The sequence below is a fragment of the Mustelus asterias genome, chromosome 12, assembly GCF_964213995.1.
Source record: "Mustelus asterias chromosome 12, sMusAst1.hap1.1, whole genome shotgun sequence".
Lineage (NCBI taxonomy): Eukaryota > Metazoa > Chordata > Chondrichthyes > Carcharhiniformes > Triakidae > Mustelus > Mustelus asterias.
Window position 1 is genome coordinate 106,338,040 of NC_135812.1, and position 18,766 is coordinate 106,356,805.

Genomic DNA, 18,766 nt, shown 5'->3' on the forward strand with positions numbered 1-18,766 from the left:
AAATGTTTGAGAGTCTTAGAGATTGGTGCAGAGAGTTTGTAGAGTGTGAAAGAAACTTATGTTTGATAGGGTGTTTGTATGAAAGTGCAACAGTAATGGAAAGGAACTTGTATGTTATAAAACCACACAGGTTATGTTTGAGAGCAAGAGAATTCTAGAAAGAGTTGGAGTATAAGAATGTGTATTTCAAAGAACCTGTATGTGAGTGTCTGTGTGCCGTCAAATGATTGTCGGAGTGAATGAGACAGGCTGTGTGGGCGTGAGCAGTGAGGCGCTCAGTGCGAGTTGCGCAGAGTTGGGTTGTCCGACATTTTCCCTCTAGTGGGAAGATTTCCTGGTGAATCAATCACCTCTGAAAATGCCTTCGTTTTGTAATTCAGAATTCCTTTCCCAGGCACGACATTCCCTGTCTGATTGAAAGAGCAGCATCGCTTTGCCAGGACACGACCAAGCGGGAAAATTCCTCAAGGTTGTTCAGATCCTCGGATACAGAGGGCCAGGACTTCACCTCAGACACTGCACGTCTCCCCAAATCTTCTGTTGCATCTCGCGAGGCTTCGTTTAAGTATTTAAACGTTTCAGGTCAGTAACAGAATTTTACTGGTGGGGTATTTTTATCGGTGGGGCTGATTTGCTCAGTGCTGCATTAACTATGTTCTGATGTCTAATTGCAGTTGAACCTTATTATGTGAGCTCCAGTAGTGTAACATCATCCAGCACAGGAGAAGAGGATGTGGATAATGAAACCCTATTTAAAGGTAATAATGTGAATTTCTGGAATATCGTCTATACAGTGTGTGTTTATTTAATTAAATCAATGTATTGCTATTTCTCGAGTATAAACTTGTTTAATTTTATTTATTTTGCCTGGTCCCATTGGGCTTTGAGAAAGGTAATCCAGACATCGACCAATTCTTTGAACCAGTTCTAGAGCATCAATAAGACAGCGATGTCCTCTCCCACTTCCTCCTCCCCATTCTGTTGGATTCTGGCTTCAAACTGTTAGATCTAGCATCAAATCCTGGTTCTTTGGAGAGTCAGTGATGAGGCACAAGCTTTTGGTTATGAACTTTTATTTCAAAGGCATGTGATGTTCAGTCCAGCCATACAGCCGTAACAAAGAAGGTTTCCTTGTGTCCCTCCTTTTATACTCTCTCTGTTGCTGAACAGGTTTTGCAACTTCAGCAATCTCTCAGTAAGTACCTCTCCATTGTTCTCTAGGCTGCAGCTTGAACCAGCTCCACATCCACAAGCCTGCTTGCAAAAACTACCTTTTGTCTTTTACCACAGGTTGCAACAGTTCGATACATGATGCTTTAAATCCCTCAGTCACTCTTTCCCCTCGGGAATATGGCCATTTTTCACTCTGCTCATGTGGGCATCCAAAGAGTGCAATAAATGTGAAGGGATATTCCAAGTGCGGCCTAACTAAGGTTCTATAAAGCTGCAACATGACTTGCCAATTTTTAAACACAATGCCCCGGCCAATGAAGACAAGCATGCCTTATACCTTCTCTATCTTCTCCACCTGTGTTGCCACTTTGTGACCTGTGTACCTGTACACCCGGATCCCTCTGCCTATCAATACTCTTAAGAGTTCTGCCATTTACTGTATATTTTCTATCTGTATTAGACCTTCCAAAATGCATTATCTCACATTTGTCCGGATTAAGCTCCATCTGCCATCTCTCTGCCCAAGTCTCCAACCGATCTATATCCTGCTGTATCCTCTGATGGTCCTCATCGCTATCCGCAAATCCATCAACCTTTGTGTCATCTACAAGCTTACTAATCAAACCAGTTACATTTTCCTCCAAATCATTTATATATTACAAACGGCAAAGGTCCCAACACTGACCCCTGAAAAACGCCACTTGTCACAGCCCTCCATTCAGAAACGCACCCTTCCGCTGCTACCCTCTATCTTCTATGACCGAGCCAGTTTTGTATCCACCTTGCCAGCTCACCTCTGATCCCATGCAGCTTCACCTTCTGCACCAGTCTGTCATGAGGGACCTTGTCAAAGGACTTACTGAAGTCCATGTAGACAACATCCACAGCTCTACCCTCATCAATCATCTTTGTCACTTCCTCGAAAAACCCAATCAAGTTAGTGACGCATGACCTCCCTTTCACAAAACCATGTTGCCTTTCGCTAATGCGTCCACTTATTTCCAAGTGGGAGTAAATCCTGTCTCAAAGAATCCTCTCCAATAATTTCCCTACCACTGATCTAAGGCTCAGTGGCCTATAATTACCTAGATTATTCTTGAACAACATTGGCTATTCTCCAATCCTCTGGGACCTCTCCTGTAGCCAGTGAGGATACAAGGATTTCTCTCAAGGCCCCAGCAATTTCCTCCCTTGCCTCTCTCAGTATTCTGGGGTATATCCCATCAGTTCTGGGGACTTGTCTACCTTAATGTTTCTCAAGAACCCCAATACCTGCTCCTTTTTGATCTCAACATAACTCAAACTATCTACGCACCCTTTCCCAGACTCATCATCCACAAAGTCCTTCTCTTTGGTGAATACTGACGCAAAGTACTCATTTAATACCTCGCCCATTTCCTCTGGCTCCACACATAGATTCCCTCCCCTGTCCTTGAGTGGGCCAACCTTTTACCTGGCTAGCCTCTTGCTCTTTATAAATGTATAAAAAGCCTTGGGATTGTCCTTAGTCCCTTAATCATGACACCTTAGCCCTCCTTACTCCTTGCTTAAGTTTCTTTCTACTATTCCACACTTGCTTCGTGTGTTCCCAGCCTCCTGGCTGGGAACACACGATGCTTCCTTTTTCTCTTTGACTGGGCTCACAATATCTCTCGTTATCCAAGGTTCCTGAAACTTGCCATACTTATCCTTCATCCTTACAGGAATGTACTGGTCCTGAAGCAATCGGGAAGACAATCCCCTGGGGCGGTTCCCCTCCATAATAGGTTTTCGGTGCTGGAGGCTACAGTTGAGGAGGAATCAACTGAGCATAGAGAGCAGATCTCTGGGGGTGAGCCGAGTGAGAAAGCTCAGGTGGTTAGGGGCTGTAAAAGACTGGGCCTTGTGATTGGGGACTCCACAATTAAGGGGACAGATAGGAGGGTCGGAACTAAAGGTAGGGACTCAGGGTTGGTGTGTTGCCTACCAGGGGCTGGGGTCCGGGATGTGTCTGACAGGGTATTCAGGACTCTTAGGGGGGAGGGAGATAAACCACAAGTTATTGTACATGTGGGGACACACGACATAGGGAGGATAGGGGAAGGGGATATTAGGCAGGGATTTATGGAGTTGGGGTGGAAACTAAAGGCCAAGACTGACAGAGTGGTTATCTCTGGACTCTTGCCTGTACCACGGGATAGTTTAGAGAGGAATAGGGAGAGGGAAGGTTTGAATTCATGGCTGAGGGGATGGTGCAGGAGGGAGGGGTTCAGGTACTTAAGCAATTGGGGCTCGTACTGGGGAAGGTGTGACCTCTATGAGAAGGATGGTCTACACCTTAATCAGAAGGGGACCAATATCCTGGGGGGTAAATTTGCTAAGGCCATGCAGGGAGGTTTAAACTGATTCGGGGGGGGGGAGGGATCCTGAGTAGTGGGGCTGAAAGTGAGGGATGCATGGATGGGGACTGCAATGCACGGCATTGCAGAGGTGGGGTGGAGCAGGGTTTGAAATGTGTATACTTCAATGCCAGGAGTATTCGCAATAAAGTGGGTGAACTTGCAGCGTGGATCAGTACCTGGGACTTCGATGTTGTGGCTATTTCAGAGACATGGATAGAGCAAGGGCAGGAATGGATGCTGCAGGTCCCGGGGTTCAAATGTTTTTGTCGAAGTAGGGAAGGAGGTAGAAGAGGGGGAGGGGTAGCATTATTGGTCAGAGATTGTATCACAGTGTCAGAGAGGAGGTTTGATGAGGACTTATCTGTTGAGGTAGTATGGGCGGAGATTAGAAATAGGAGAGGAGAGGTCACCCTGTTGGGAGTCTTTTATAGACCTCCTAAAAGTTCTAGAGAGGTTGAGGAAAGGATTGCGGAGTCAATCCTGCTTAGGAGTGAAAGTAATAGGGCAATTGTTATGGGGGATTTTAACTTGACTAATATTGACTGGAATTGTTATAGCTCTAGCTTGTTAGAGGGGTCAGTTTTTGTTCAAAGCGTGCAGGAAGGTTTTTTGACTCAGTATGTAGACAGGCCAACTAGAGGTGAGGCTATATTGGATCTGGTGCTGGGAAATGAGCCAGACCAGGTGCTAGACTTGGGAGTTGGTGTGCATTTTGGTGATAGTGACCACAATTCGGTTACGTTCACCTTAGTGATGGAAAGGGATAGGCATGAACCTCGGGCCAGTGGTTTTAGCTGGGGGAAGGGTAATTATGAGGTTATTAGGAGAGAATTAGGAAACATAGGTTGGACTAGGAGATTACAGGGACTGGGAACGTCCGACATGTGGAGTTTTTTCAAGGAGCAGCTACTGCGAGTCTGTGATAGGTATGTCCCTGTCAGGCAAGGAGGAATTGGTAGGGCTAGGGAACCGTGGTGCACCAAAAAAGTTTCTTTGTTGGTTAAAAAGAAAAAGGAGGCTTATGTTCGGATGAGACGTGAGCACTCGGGTAGTGCACTAGAAAGCTTTAGATTGGCTAAGAGGGAGTTGAAGAGCGAGCTTAGAAGGGCTAAAAGGGGACATGAGAAGACTTTGGCGGATAGGGTTAAAGAGAATCCTAAGGCGTTCTATAGGTATGTCAAGAACAGAAGGTTGGTTAGGGCAAGTTTAGGGCCAGTTATAGATGGCAGAGGGAAGTTATGTGTGGAACCGGAGGAGATTGGTGAAGCATTGAACCAATATTTCTCTTCGGTGTTCACGCAAGGGGACATGAATATAGCTGAGGAGGACACTGGGTTGCAAGGGAGTAGAATAGACAGTATTACAGTTGATAAGGAGGATGTGCAGGATATTCTGGAGGGTCTGAAAATAGATAAATCCCCTGGTCCGGATGGGATTTATCCAAGGATTCTCTGGGAGGCAAGAGAAGTGATTGCAGAGCCTCTGGCTCTGATCTTCAGGTCGTCGTTGGCCTCTGGTATAGTACCAGAAGATTGGAGGTTAGCGAATGTTGTCCCATTGTTTAAGAAGGGGAACAGAGACTTCCCCGGGAATTATAGACCGGTGAGTCTCACTTCTGTTGTCGGCAAGATGTTGGAAAAAATTATAAGGGATAGGATTTATAGTTATTTGGAGAGTAATGAATTGATAGGTGATAGTCAGCATGGTTTTGTGGCAGGTAGGTCGTGCCTTACTAACCTTATTGAGTTTTTTGAGAAAGTGACCAAGGAGGTGGATGGGGGCAAGGCAGTGGACGTGGTATATATGGATTTTAGTAAGGCGTTTGATAAGGTTCACCATGGTAGGCTTCTGCAGAAAATGCAGATGTATGGGATTGGGGGTGATCTAGGAAATTGGATCAGGAATTGGCTAGCGGATAGGAAACAGAGGGTGGTGGTTGATAGTAAATATTCATCATGGAGTGCGGTTACAAGTGGTGTACCTCAGGGATCTGTTTTGGGGCCACTGCTGTTTGTAATATTTATTAATGATCTGGATGAGGGTATAGTTGGGTGGATTAGCAAATTTGCTGATGACACCAAAGTCGGTGGTGTGGTAGACAGTGAGGAAGGGTGTCGTAGTTTGCAGGAAGACTTAGACAGGTTGCAAAGTTGGGCCGAGAGGTGGCGGATGGAGTTTAATGCGGAGAAGTGTGAGGTAATTCACTTTGGTAGGAATAACAGATGTGTTGAGTATAGGGCTAACGGGAGGACTTTGAATAGTGTGGAGGAGCAGAGGGATCTAGGTGTATGTGTGCATAGATCCCTGAAAGTTGGGAATCAAGTAGATAAGGTTGTTAAGAAGGCATATGGTGTCTTGGCGTTTATTGGTAGGGGGATTGAATTTAGGAGTCGTAGCGTTATGTTGCAACTGTACACAACTCTGGTGCGGCCGCACTTGGAGTACTGTGTGCAGTTCTGGTCCCCACATTACAGGAAGGATGTGGAGGCTTTGGAGAGGGTGCAGAGGAGGTTTACCAGGATGTTGCCTGGTATGGAGGGGAGATCCTATGAGGAGAGGCTGAGGGATTTGGGATTGTTTTCGCTGGAAAGGCGGCGGCTAAGAGGGGATCTTATTGAAACATATAAGATGATTAGAGGTTTAGATAGGGTGGATAGTGATAGCCTTTTTCCTCTGATGGAGAAATCCAGCACGAGGGGGCATGGCTTTAAATTGAGGGGGGGTAGTTATAGAACCGATGTCAGGGGTAGGTTCTTTACCCAGAGGGTGGTGAGGGATTGGAATGCCCTGCCAGCATCAGTAGTAAATGCGCCTAGTTTGGGGGCGTTTAAGAGATCCGTAGATAGGTTCATGGATGAAAAGAAATTGGTTTAGGTTGGAGGGTCACAGTTTTTTTTTTTAACTGGTCGGTGCAACATCGTGGGCCGAAGGGCCTGTTCTGCGCTGTAATGTTCTATGTTCTATGTTCTATGAATCCCGATCAACTTGCACTTGAAAGCCTCCCACATGCCCTAAAACATCTGCCCGCAATCTGCATTCTTCAGTTCCTGCCTAATATTGTTGTAATTAGCCTTCCCAATTTAGCACCTTAACTTGAGGACAACACTTATCTTTATCCATCAGTACCTTAAAGCTTACTGAATTGTGGTCACTGTTCCCGAACTGCTCCCCAACTGAAACATCGACCACCTGGCCGGACTCATTCCCCAATACCAGGTCCACTACGGCCCCTCCCCTAGTTGGATCATCTACATCCTGTTTCAGGAAGCCCTCCTGGATGCTCCTTACAAACTCTGCCCCATCCACGCCCCTAGCACTAAGTGAGTCCCAGTCAATATAGGGGAAGTTAAAATCTCCCACCACAACAACCCTGTTATTTTTACACCTTGCCAAAATCTGCCTACACATCTGTTCCTCAATCTCCCGCTGGCAGTTGGGTGGCCTATAGTAAACCTCCAACATCATGACTACACCTTTCCTATTCCTGAGCTCTACCCATATTGCCTCGCTGTATGAGCCACCCGACGTGTCCTCCCGGAGTACAGCTGTGATATTCTCCTTAGCAAGTAGTGCAATTCCTCCACCCATTTTACATCCCCCCCCCCCACCCCCAACCTGCCTGAAACATCTGTATCTTGGAACGTTAAGCTGCCAATCCTGTCCTTCCCTTCTCTGTAGTAACAACAACATCATTGTTCCAAGTACTAATTACACTTCCCGCATTGAAACAAATACACTTCAGTCCACCAGATCCTCTTTGATTAGCAACGCCACCCTGCCTGCTCTTCCTCTGAGTCTTACTGGTCCTACTCTCTGGTTCCCCTTTAGCTAATTCACCTTTGCTTTGGTTCCCACCCCCCTGCCAAACTAGTTTAAATCCTCCCGTGTGACACTAGCAAACCTCCCGGCCAGAATATTTATATGCAACCCTTCCTCCTTGTACAGGTCCCATCTGCCCCGGAAGAGATCCCAATGGTCTAGATATCTGAAACCCTCCCTCCTACACCAGCTGTTTAGCACATGTTGAGCTGTACTATCTTTCTATTTCGAGTCTCACTGGCACGTGGCACAGGGAGTAATCATGAGATAACAATCCTAGAGGTCCTGCTTTTTAACTTTCTACCTAACTCTCTCAACTGCTGCTGCAGGACCTCATCACCCTTCCTGTCTATGTCGTTAGTACCAGTATGTACCACGACCTCTGGCTTTTCACCCTCTCCCTTCAGAATGCTTTCTGCCCGTTCAGAGACATCCTGGACCTTGGCACCAGGGAGGCAACATACCATCCTGGAGTCTCTTTTGCACCCACAGAAGTGCCTATCTGCACCCCTAACTATTAGAGTCCCCTATGACTATTGCTGTAGTGCTCTTTGTCCCTCCCTGCTTAACAACAGAGCCAGCTGCGGTGCCACTGCTCTGGCTGCTATTGTTGTTATCCCCTGATAGCCCATCCTCCCCAACAGTATCCAAAACGGTATACTTGTTAGAGAGGGGGATGACCACAGGAGATTCCTGCACTGACTGCCTGCTCCTTCTCGCGGTCACCCATCTATCTGCCTGCACCTTGGCTGTGACCGCTCCTTGACACCAGATCTTCTGCTTCCCACTTCTTAATAGATGTTGCTGGGCCAACTTCTCCCAGAATGCACCAGTGAAGTTGCTCAGCCGCCTCTACCGGTCGCCACACTACCAGAAGGATGTGAAGGCTTTGGAGAGGGGACAGAAAAGATTTGCCAGGATGTTGCCTGGCATGGAGGGCATTAGCTATGAGGAGAGGTTGGAGAAACTTGGTTTGTTCTCACTGGAACGACAGAGGTTGAGGGGCAACCTGATAGAAGTCTATAAGATTATGAGAGGCATGGACAGAGTGGATAGTCAGAAGCTTTTTCCCAGGGTGGAAGAGTCAATTACTAGGGGGCATAGGTTTAAGGGGCAAGGTTTAAAGGAGATGTATGAGGCAAGTTTTTTTTTACAGGATGGTGGGTGCTTGGAACTCATCGCCAGGGGAGGTAGTGGAAGCAGATACGATAGTGACTTTTAAGGGGCGTCTGGACAAATACATGAACAGGATGGTAATGGAGGGATATTGTCCCTGGAAGGGTAGGGCATTTTAGTTCAATTGGGCAGCATGGTCGGTGCAGGCTTGGAGGGCCGAAGGGCCTGTTCCTGTGCAGTAATTTTCTTTGTTGTTCTTTGTTCTTTGGAACTATGAGCCACCAGGGTAGTGGAGGATGGCAGAGAGGGGGTGTGGGGTCTGGTGACCAATGAACCCTGGGAGGAGTGATGAACCTGGTGTGACAGTCATTCCCCGCGCTCCATTCTGGAGTGCCTCCTGCACTGACCTCACTGATGAGTTTTAAATGCAGATTGATCAATGTGTTTTTGTTTTGCTAAGTTAAAGGAATCAGGACTGACTGAGTCACAATTCTGTCTATTGGAGCATAAGGTTCACCAAAATGAAGGGGAACTCTGTGGCTTGTAAGGTCTGGCATGTTCTTTTCAATGGTTCTATATAAATGACATCATTAGCACATTGGTGCATTGCAACGCTCTCCAATAAGCAGCCATTGTTGATGCAACGCTTGCTGACATACTATTTGACTTGCCCTTTGCAAGTGCCTGAGGGAATATAGGGTTACAGTATCACTGTGGGTGAATGGAGTTAAGACACAGATTAGCTGTGATCTAAATGTATGGCTGAGCAAACTCATGGGACTGAATGGGGTCCTCCTGTTGTAAGATGCCTATGTGTATGCGACTCTCAAGTGCGGTCTTATGGAGCTGTTATGAAGGCCACACCTTGAATTGACCACCAATACCCCACCGCCCAACAGTCAGCGTTTTACTGCCAACACCTCCTCTGGGACCCTGCCTGTTCCTTCCCTCGATTTCATTGCCAGGACCAATATTATTAGGACATTTCCACTGTGGATTGGTCACTTTATATCTGTTATTAAGGTAATCGTTAATGCAACTGACCAGACAGTGTTAAGTTAACGCAGTTCTCTCTCCAATAGACTGAGTGAAATCCATCTAAACACTTGCTTTAAGGTTAACATTCATTGCTTACAAAGCATTAAAGGTGAGATCAGAATATTTTAACACACTGAATAATTACAATCTGGAATGCACCCTGGAAAGGGTGGCGGAAGCAGATTGAATATCGCACAGAAGGTGACTTGGATTATTTCTCAAAGGGGAGAATTTTACAAGGTTATGGGCAAGAGAAAGTACTAGCATGCTAACTCTTTCAAAGAGCCAGCACAGGCACGATGGACCGAATGGAATGCAGGAGCTGGAATAACCCAAATAGCCTGCAGTGCCTTTCAGTTGGATTATGGTTGCTCTGCATCTTAACTCCATCTATCTGCCTTGGTTTCCTCTGCCTAACACACATGGCTTCCTTCTATGCTGTAATATGCTGATTTAGCAATAAAGCTTGTACTCATCATGACGAGGGACCTCACTGCCCTGAGGAAGCCCAGTGTTGACCCAGGCCCGTCACTGGTTCAGGTATGGCCCAGTCAGCTGAGCAGGGCATTCCTTACACTGTGGAAGCTATCTGATCACCAAACCTGGGATCATGAGTATCTGCTTCACCAGTCACATCAGCGGCACGGTGGCATAGTGGTTAGCACTGCTGCCTCACAGCGCCAGGTTCGATTCCGGCCTTGGGTGACTCTCTGTGTGGAGTTTGCATGTTCTCCCAATGTCTGCGTGGGTTTCCTCCCACAGTCTGAAAGACGTGCTGGTTAGTGCATTGACCCGAACAGGTGCCGGAGTGTGGCGACTAGGGGAATTTCACAGTCACTTCATTGTAGTGTTAATGTAAGCCTTACTTGTGACACTAATAAATAAACATTACTTTTAGCTTCGGATTGCAATATTTGTGTGGATTAATTTGCAGTTTGCTGCCACGTGCTCAGACCCATCAGGATAAGATTATTTGCTTGGGATATGAGATTAGAATTCTTTGTGTAAAATACGAAATGATCTCGAGGGGGTGCTGAGTGAGGCAAGGATGAAGGGAGACCAATGAGAAGCAGCAGGTAGTGGGTAGAGAAAGGACACAGTAAACTGGACAGAGAGGAGCAAACAGTGAGAAAACATTTGGAACAAGTACTTTTGTTCATATTAGTGAAATGCACCATCCCCTAATAATCTTGTTAATGAAATTTAATTTTATTTGCATCATAGGATTTTTCTTGTGACCCAGATTTTGAGGTCTGAGTTTAATTAATTCCAGAAGTAGAAAACTCTTCCGTATATCTCAAACCAATGTGGGCAAAGTAGTTCTGTCAAAGAAAAATGAATTATCGATGCATTACAGAGTAAGGTTCTCCAAAAATAACATTCACAATGGACTGTTTCACACTGTGAAGGCATTCTTCCCAAATCCAGACAGCTGTTCAAAGCTGCCATCTGATGCGATTCACATGCAAACTCGCCCTGAATATCAGCCAGGAATCTGAGTCTATTCTAACAGAAATAAAGAAAGAAAACAACACTTCCATTTTTCTAGCATTGTTCGTGACCTCAGAACTTTCCAAAGACCTTTACAAGCAATGACGTATTTCTGAAATGTAGTCCCTGTTGAAATGTAGAAAACACGGCAGCCAATTTACACGTAGCAAGCTCCTGTGGTATTATCACTTGACCATTAATCCAGAAACTCGGCTAGTGTTCTAGGGACCCGGGTTCGAATCCCACCATGGCGGGTGGTGAAGTTCGAATTCAATAAAAAAAATATGGAATTAAGAATCTACTGCTGACCATGAAGCCATTGTTGGAAAAACCCATCTGGTTCGCTAATGTCCTTTAGGGAAGGAAATCTGCCGTCCTTACCTGGTCTGGCCTACATGTGACTACAGAGCCACAGCAATGTGGTTGACTCTCAAATGCCCTCTGAGGGCGACTAGGGATGGGCAGTAAATGCTGGCCAGCCAGTGATGCCCATGTCCCACGAATGAATAATGAAAAAGCAAATAATTTTAGTGATGTTAATTGAGAAATAAATATTAGCCCAGGATGCCACAAACTCTGTGTCTTAGAAACCTTACACCTTAAACCCAACCGATGACAACTTTTCTCCAATCGAGCTGACGGGATAGAACCCCAGGTGGCAGCGAGGAAAGGCTCGTGGTTACCCCACTGCATTGTTACTTTATTTAATGCTTGTTTGTCTTGATCTTTCTCACTTCCAGATATTCCATGTAACCAACCCCCAAATAAACAGGAGACAAAGGCAGGTGTCGCTCTGAGTCCATGGCCTGAAGTTGCTGACAGAGGTACATATCTAATCAATATTCTCTACAGTGAATTAAAATGTTGTTGCAGCTTTACTACAGGCGTAGGATTGAACCTAGTAATGTTCCAGCGATTGGAGTAGGCCACACACCAACAAATAGCCTGCATCAATCGCAAATCAGAAGGATCATAGTTCAGTGCATTGTACTAAACATTCAGAAGTCAGAGTCATAGAGGTTTACAGCACGGAAACAGGCCCTTCAGCCCAACTTGTCCACGCTGCCTTCTCTTTAACCACTAAGCTAGTCCCAATTGCCTGCATTTGGCCCATATCCCTCTATGCCCATCTTACCCATGTAACTGTCTAAATGCTTTTTAAAAGACAAAATTGTACCCGCCTCTACTACTACCTCTGGCAGCTTGTTCCAGACACTCACCACCCTCTGTGTGGAAAAAATTGCTCCTCTGGACACTTTTGTATCTCTCCCCTCTCACCTTCAACTTATGCCCTCTAGGTTTAGACTCCCCTACCTTTGGGAAAAGATATTGACTATCTAGCTGATGAATGTCCCTCATTATTTTATAGACCTCTATAAGATCACCCCCAAGTTTCCTACCCGCCAGGGAAAAAAGTCTCAGTCTATTTAATTATGGTCCTGTGTATCATAATTAAACACAGTACAGGTCTTTGTAAATATGCATGTGGATTTCTGTGCATCTTGCTTAAATATACATGGGGGTCTCGAATATCTTATCCAAGTGTACACTCCGATCTCTGTATATCTATTCTAAATATATGCAAAGGTCTCTCTGAAACTCATCTAAATACACATGTGGGTCTTACAAACATAGGAGCAGGATTAGGCCATTTGGCCCCTTGAACCTGCACTGCCATTTGATAAACTCATTGCTGACATGATTGTGGCCTCAACTCCATTTCCTGTCTATCACCCATATCCTTTGGCTCTCTTCTCAATCAAGAATCTCCAGAATCGAAGGTCTGTGTATATTTCATCTAAATGTGCACACGAATCTGTGTGTTGTGTTTAAATTCGGATACAGAGTTATGTTCATCAAGCTCTGAGAGATTGCCAAATCTCTAACATTGCTATTTAGTCCCAGCTATCGAGAGACTGGTACAAAATCAGCCCGTCACAGCTGTTCACCATCTCTTGCTCATCAGCAGCGAGTGTTGGCCTCCATGTCTTTCCCACAGCTGTATCGTTGATATCAGCAACTTAGCAGAATGGACAATGAAAGAATTGGGTTTCCATTGCAATGCCAGTCTCTGCTTTCCTCCCACAGTCCGAAAGACGTGCTGGTTAGGGTGCATTGGCCGTGCTAAATTCTCCCTCAGTGTAACCGAACAGGCGCCGGAGTGTGGCGACTAGGGGATTTTCATAGTAACTTCATTGAAGTGTTAATGTAAGCCTACTTGTGACACTAATAAAATAAAAGATAATTCATGTTTGAGCAGTAAACATTGCTGTGTCGGAGTGAGAGAGAGAAAGAACATTCTGATAGCCATTGGATACTCAAATGCCTTCCTGAGCAGATCTTTGCAAAGTGATATTGCTAAAGACTTCAGGGTAAAGTGCCTCCCAATCCCTTTGACAGGGAATAGTGTGGCAGGGACAAGCTTGATGGGGAGAAGAGGAGCAAGAGAGAAAGGATGGGGGATCTGCAGTTAAGGTTTTCAGTCCCGAATGTACATTGATGATTTTGGTTTTTTTTTTTGCTAGTAAACTGTCAGAGTGGGGCCTATGATATTCCTAAATCCGTTGAGAAGTTAAAGATCGATTCTAGTAAGTAATTGTTTCTTTTCCACCTCCTTATTCATTTCCTAAAGGTTGTGATTCCTCCTTTTAGCTACAGTCTCACAAGCGCACTCCGCATATTCTTTGTCTGTGAACTTTGGCAGTGAGTGTGAGTAAGCTATTCCAACATGGAAGGCATCAGAGCTGAGACAGATCCCATCCGTGAACGCTTGTTTTACATTGGCCTCCTGGACTGCTACATTTTTAAAATTCATTCGTGGGACATGGGTGTCGCCGGCTGGGCCAGCATTTATTGCCCATCCCTAGTTGTCCGAGGGCAGTCGAGAGTCAACCAAATTGCTGTGGCTCTGGAGTCACATGTAGGCCAGACCAGGTAAGGATGGCAGATTTCCTTCCCTAAAGGACATGAGTGAACCAGATGGGTTTTTCCAACAATCGACAATGGTTTCATGGTCACCAGTAGATTCTTAATTCAGATTTTTTTTTTCTTGAATTCAAATTCCACCACCTGCCCTGGCGGGATTCGAACCCGGGTCCCCAGAACATTAGCTGAGTTTCTGGATTAATAGTCGAGCGATAATGCCACGAGGCCGTCACCTCCCCTTTCATCAAGACCATCCTAGTCACCTGCCATGATGGGTCTGGCACCGCAGATCTGGCATGGTTCTCCCAACTAATGAAATGTTGGCCTTTATCTCAAAAGGGCCGGATTGCAAAATGGAGGAGACGATGTGGAAATATTGCTTCAGTTGGTCGAACCTCATCTGGAGTAACTACTGTGCCAGTTTTGCTTACCTCACCCCCAGAATGCTTTATTGGCCATGGGGAGGTTGCAGCAGAAATTCACCAGGATATCACTGGGGCTTTGACATTGATCTACTCCACCGTTAGTGCTCTGCAGAGCTGTACTGAGTGTGTAAAATGGATGAACTGCATTCTAGAGCAAAACACGTTCAATATCTGACTGTTCAATTCTTTATCTCGGCTGTGTTGGTGGAAGGGAGCGATAAATTCAGAATTAACACATCGCTCTCTGCTGCCACCAGCAATCCAGTTACTGGATCTGTGGTGTTCCAAGAGGAGACTGTCCCCTCTCCCCCTTCAGGCTCAGGGTTTGGGGTACAGGTGCAGGTGCTAAAGTGCCACAAAATTCCCAGCAAAGCTGAAGCCCAGGGACTAAAAGGGGAATAGCAGCATGGATACGAAGTTGAACGCAAAATACTGCGGATGCTGGAATCTGAAACAAAAACAGAAAAGTTTCAAAGTTTATTTATTAGTGTCACAAGTAGGCTTAAACTAACACTGCAATGAAGTTACTGTGAGCATCCCCTAGTCGCCACACTCTGGCGCCTGTTCGGGTACACTGAGGGAGAATTTAGCATGGCCAATGCACCCTAACCAGCACGTCTTTCGGACTGTGGGAGGAAACCGGAGCACCCGGAGGAATCCCACACAGGCACGGGGCGAATGTGCAAACTCCAACACAGAGTGACCTAAGCCAGGAATCGAACCCAGGTCCCTGGCGCTGTGAGGCAGCAGTGCTAGCCACCATGCCGCCAAAATGCTGGAATATCTCAGCAGGTCTGACAGCATCTGTGGAGAGAGAGTAGAGCCGACGTTTCGAGTCTCGGTGACCCTTCGTCAGAGCTCGAAACATTGGTTCTGTTCTCTCTCCGCAGATGCTGTCAGACCTGCTGAGATTTTCCAGCAATTTTCTGGATCCGAGGGTTGGTTGGGTGATGGGAATCGGTATTGATGAGCAGTTGTTTTTGCTCTGTCTTGTTCAGGATGCTGTGACCAATTATAATGTCCCTATTGCCACCTGGTGGAGGTCAGATCAACCCGACACTGGCAATGCTTCAGTTAAAGCAAAATACTGCGTAACTAAAATAAAAACACATACACATCGGATCTGTGGAGAGAAACATAGTTAACGAGTACAACTTGACTTTGAGTCATATTTGACTCGAAGCATTAACTCTCTCTCTCTAAAGGTGCTGCCAGACCTGCTGAGTACTCCAGCATCTTCTGTTTTTATTCTTCAGCCTGATGATATGTGCTGGGCTGGAATTCTCGCTGCAGTTACCGACTGAATCTTCTAGAGGGCGCATCTTTCCCACTGCAATTGCCTCTGAGTCAGTGAGTTTGGGCAATCACCATCTCCTCTCTATTTCAGATGTCCAGTCTTGCCCTGATGAACCATTCACCTCCAGCTCCAACACAGGGCTATTGGATGAAATCATTTCAGACTGCAGGATTTCCACTTACCACTGGCTGGATTCCACTGAGTCACAGTGAGTGCACGAGTTTAAAACCTCCGAGTCATTAAAACGTAAAGTTTATTTATTAGTGTCACAAGTAAGTCTTACATTAACACTGCAATGAAGTTACTGTGAAAATCCCCTAGTCGCCACACTCCAGCGCCTGTTTGGGTACACTGAGGGAGCATTTAGGGAGACCAATGCACCCTAACCAGCATGTCTTTCAGACTGTGGGAGGAAACCGGAGCACCCGGAGGAAACCCACGCAGACACGGGGAGAACGTGCAGACTCTGCATAGACAGTGACCCAAGCGAGAAATCGAACCTGGGTCCCAGTCTAGGTTAGCAATTAGCTAAGACAGTTACCTGTATTGGTCAGGATCTATCTACAGGCTGTTACTGTACTCAGAAAAATAACATTGCATAAGCAGGAAATATCCATCTGTTATTCTCTACTCTCTCAATCTGTTCTTTGTTCAGATATTTATACAGTCTATTAAACTCTCTTTAATTTCTGCCAACCAAAGTGGCATTGGCCCCAATAACACACCTCTCACAGCTAGAGTTTCTTATCCCTGTCATCGCCCCTGCGCTCACTGACCTGCACTAACTCCCAGCCCAGCAACACCATTTTAAAACTCCCCTCCTTGTTTTCAAATCCCTCCATACTCGTGCCTCCCTCTCTCTGTCGTCTCCAGCCTCTCAACCCTCCGAGATATCGGGGCACTCACTCCTTTTTATAGCATCCCCGATTTTAATCACTCCACCATCGGTGTCTGTGCCTCCAGCTACCTGGGCCCTATGTCTGTCTGTCCTCCTTTAAGGTGCTCTTTAAAGATTACCTCTGACTGGCTTTGGATCAACTGTCCTTGTATCATCTTGTGTGATTTGGTGTAAAGTTTTATTTGATAACATTCCACCATGTTCACAATACTAGAACTAGCTGAAATCGGCAGAACTTGCTCAGTGTGTCTCAGCTATAGAGGAAGCTGCCTGTGACACTGTAACTTTAAGCAATGATTGTTATAACCAGCCTAAAGTATCAATACTGTGTGTGTGTTTTTCCCATCAGGAATGCTTCTATCCCAACCTAACACCAGTACGGAACGTGGGTTGAAAGGAGCTCTCAGCACAGCACTAAAGAAATAGCACCCAAGTACCTTCCATTTCATTTGATTGTGTTCCGGCTTAGTTACACGGTCATGTGTCGCTTTTATCATCTTTGTTACACACTGAAATGGCAGAAAAAGTCGCCTAGGTCACCACTGGAGTGCAAAGTCACTCTGGACATGGAACTGCTGTAAATCGGGAGCATTCAAACAAAATATATTCAACAAAATTTGAGACTGCCGACATTTTCGCACAAAACTGATTGTGAAACTTCAAGCAAGCCTGGCACACTTGAAGTTTGCAGAATGGTAATTAAAATAAAATGAGTAAATTGACGTGACTTTGAGCTTCATAATGTGGAGCTCATTCTGTGTTCTCGTGACATTTCGAACCGGGATAAAAAGGAAACTATCTGTCTTTTGTACAAAATACCATAAAATCCAAACTATCAGTTGCATTATGTATACACTGGTTCCTTAAAGTAACTTCTGATTGAAGTCGGGCTGGTGTACAAATCACCGCCCTGTGTCATCTACAGTGTACAAAAAATGTCACTAATGCGCAGAATTCTCCCTTTGCATTCTCGCCAATTTTCTTCCATACTCTCCTACAGGCACTAGTCCCAGCCTGAAAACAGTTCTGTCTGACTCCGAACTCACACGTTGAATGATAGGCCTTTCACTCCCTCAATCCATGTTCAAATCCAGCCCAGACAGATAGAATCCAAATACAGTTTTGCCTTCTAAATGCAGGGGGTCTGATGTAAAAGATCTTTGTTCGATTGCAGATCCCACGCGATTGCCCACGTTTGGTACCCCAACTGGCACCAACTCAGTCAGAATGTGGCAAATTTCACCCATGGTGAAATTTCACCCATGGTGAAAGGTGGTGGAGGCTACCTCGCTGAATATGTTTAAAGCGCGGATGGATGGATTCCTGATCGGTAAGGGAATTAAGGGTTACGGGGATCAGGCGGGTAAGTGGTACTGATCCACGTCAGATCAGCCATGATCTTATTGAATGGCGGGGCAGGCTCGAGGGGCTAGATGGCCTACTCCTGCTCCTATTTCTTATGTTCTTATGCAGTGGAAGCAGCTGCTCTGAGGTTAGAGTCAGACATCTTGGAGCAAAATAGAGTGAGATTTACTCTGCATCTAACCCACAAAAATATCAGACCTGGGAGATATTGACACGCGTGGGAATGTAAAATGGTCACGTTTCATTTCCAGCGCACACTTCACAAATGAAACAAGCTGTCAGGTGTCTGAAATGAGATCCACCCTTTGTAATGTTATTCATACTTTGTACATAAATTTTACTGTCCTGCAAAAATTTGTATTCACTGATTTTAATTGGTAGAATTTGTTATGCAGTGTATTCATAATAAACATATTAAAGAACTACCTGCTTCAGAACTGCAACCTGAAGGTAGATTTCTTGCAGCACCAGCATTGAACTGTTCAGAATATAATCTACCATTTATAATGCATTGAATGTTCTCCCATCTCTTCTCTCTGTCTGCCTGTCTCTCCCTCTGCCTTTATGTCACACTCTGGGCCTGATTTTACCATCAAGCTGTGCCCATTTTCGGGCACGAAAACTTGGTGAAGTCGGGTGTGAGGTGAGTAGCGCGGTCCCTGCCCGCTTCCGTGTCCATTCTCCCTTTACCAACCACCAAAAATGGCTTCCTGCATGCATTTAAATTGACTTAATGGGCTGTTCGCCCAAACTTACCGGCACTCCCCCCTTTACCACCGCATTCGCCTGTCCAGATTCAGCACAAAACAGACATGGTCTGCAATGGCCTGATTCGGGC

General features: G+C 45.6%; 1 protein-coding gene across 1 annotated transcript in view; it reads left to right on the forward strand.

The window, feature by feature from the left end:
- The window catches only part of LOC144501787 (uncharacterized), a 29,120-nt gene extending 10,751 nt beyond the window's left edge, over positions 1–18,369 (forward strand). The window contains exons 6-11 of the mRNA XM_078225797.1: positions 395–582; positions 675–758; positions 11,759–11,842; positions 13,544–13,606; positions 15,756–15,873; positions 16,913–18,369. Coding sequence (XP_078081923.1) covers positions 395–582; positions 675–758; positions 11,759–11,842; positions 13,544–13,606; positions 15,756–15,873; positions 16,913–16,934 — 559 coding nt within the window. The 3' untranslated portion in view covers positions 16,935–18,369. The remainder of the gene's footprint in view (positions 1–394; positions 583–674; positions 759–11,758; positions 11,843–13,543; positions 13,607–15,755; positions 15,874–16,912) is intronic.
- Positions 18,370–18,766: the final 397 nt, after the last annotated feature.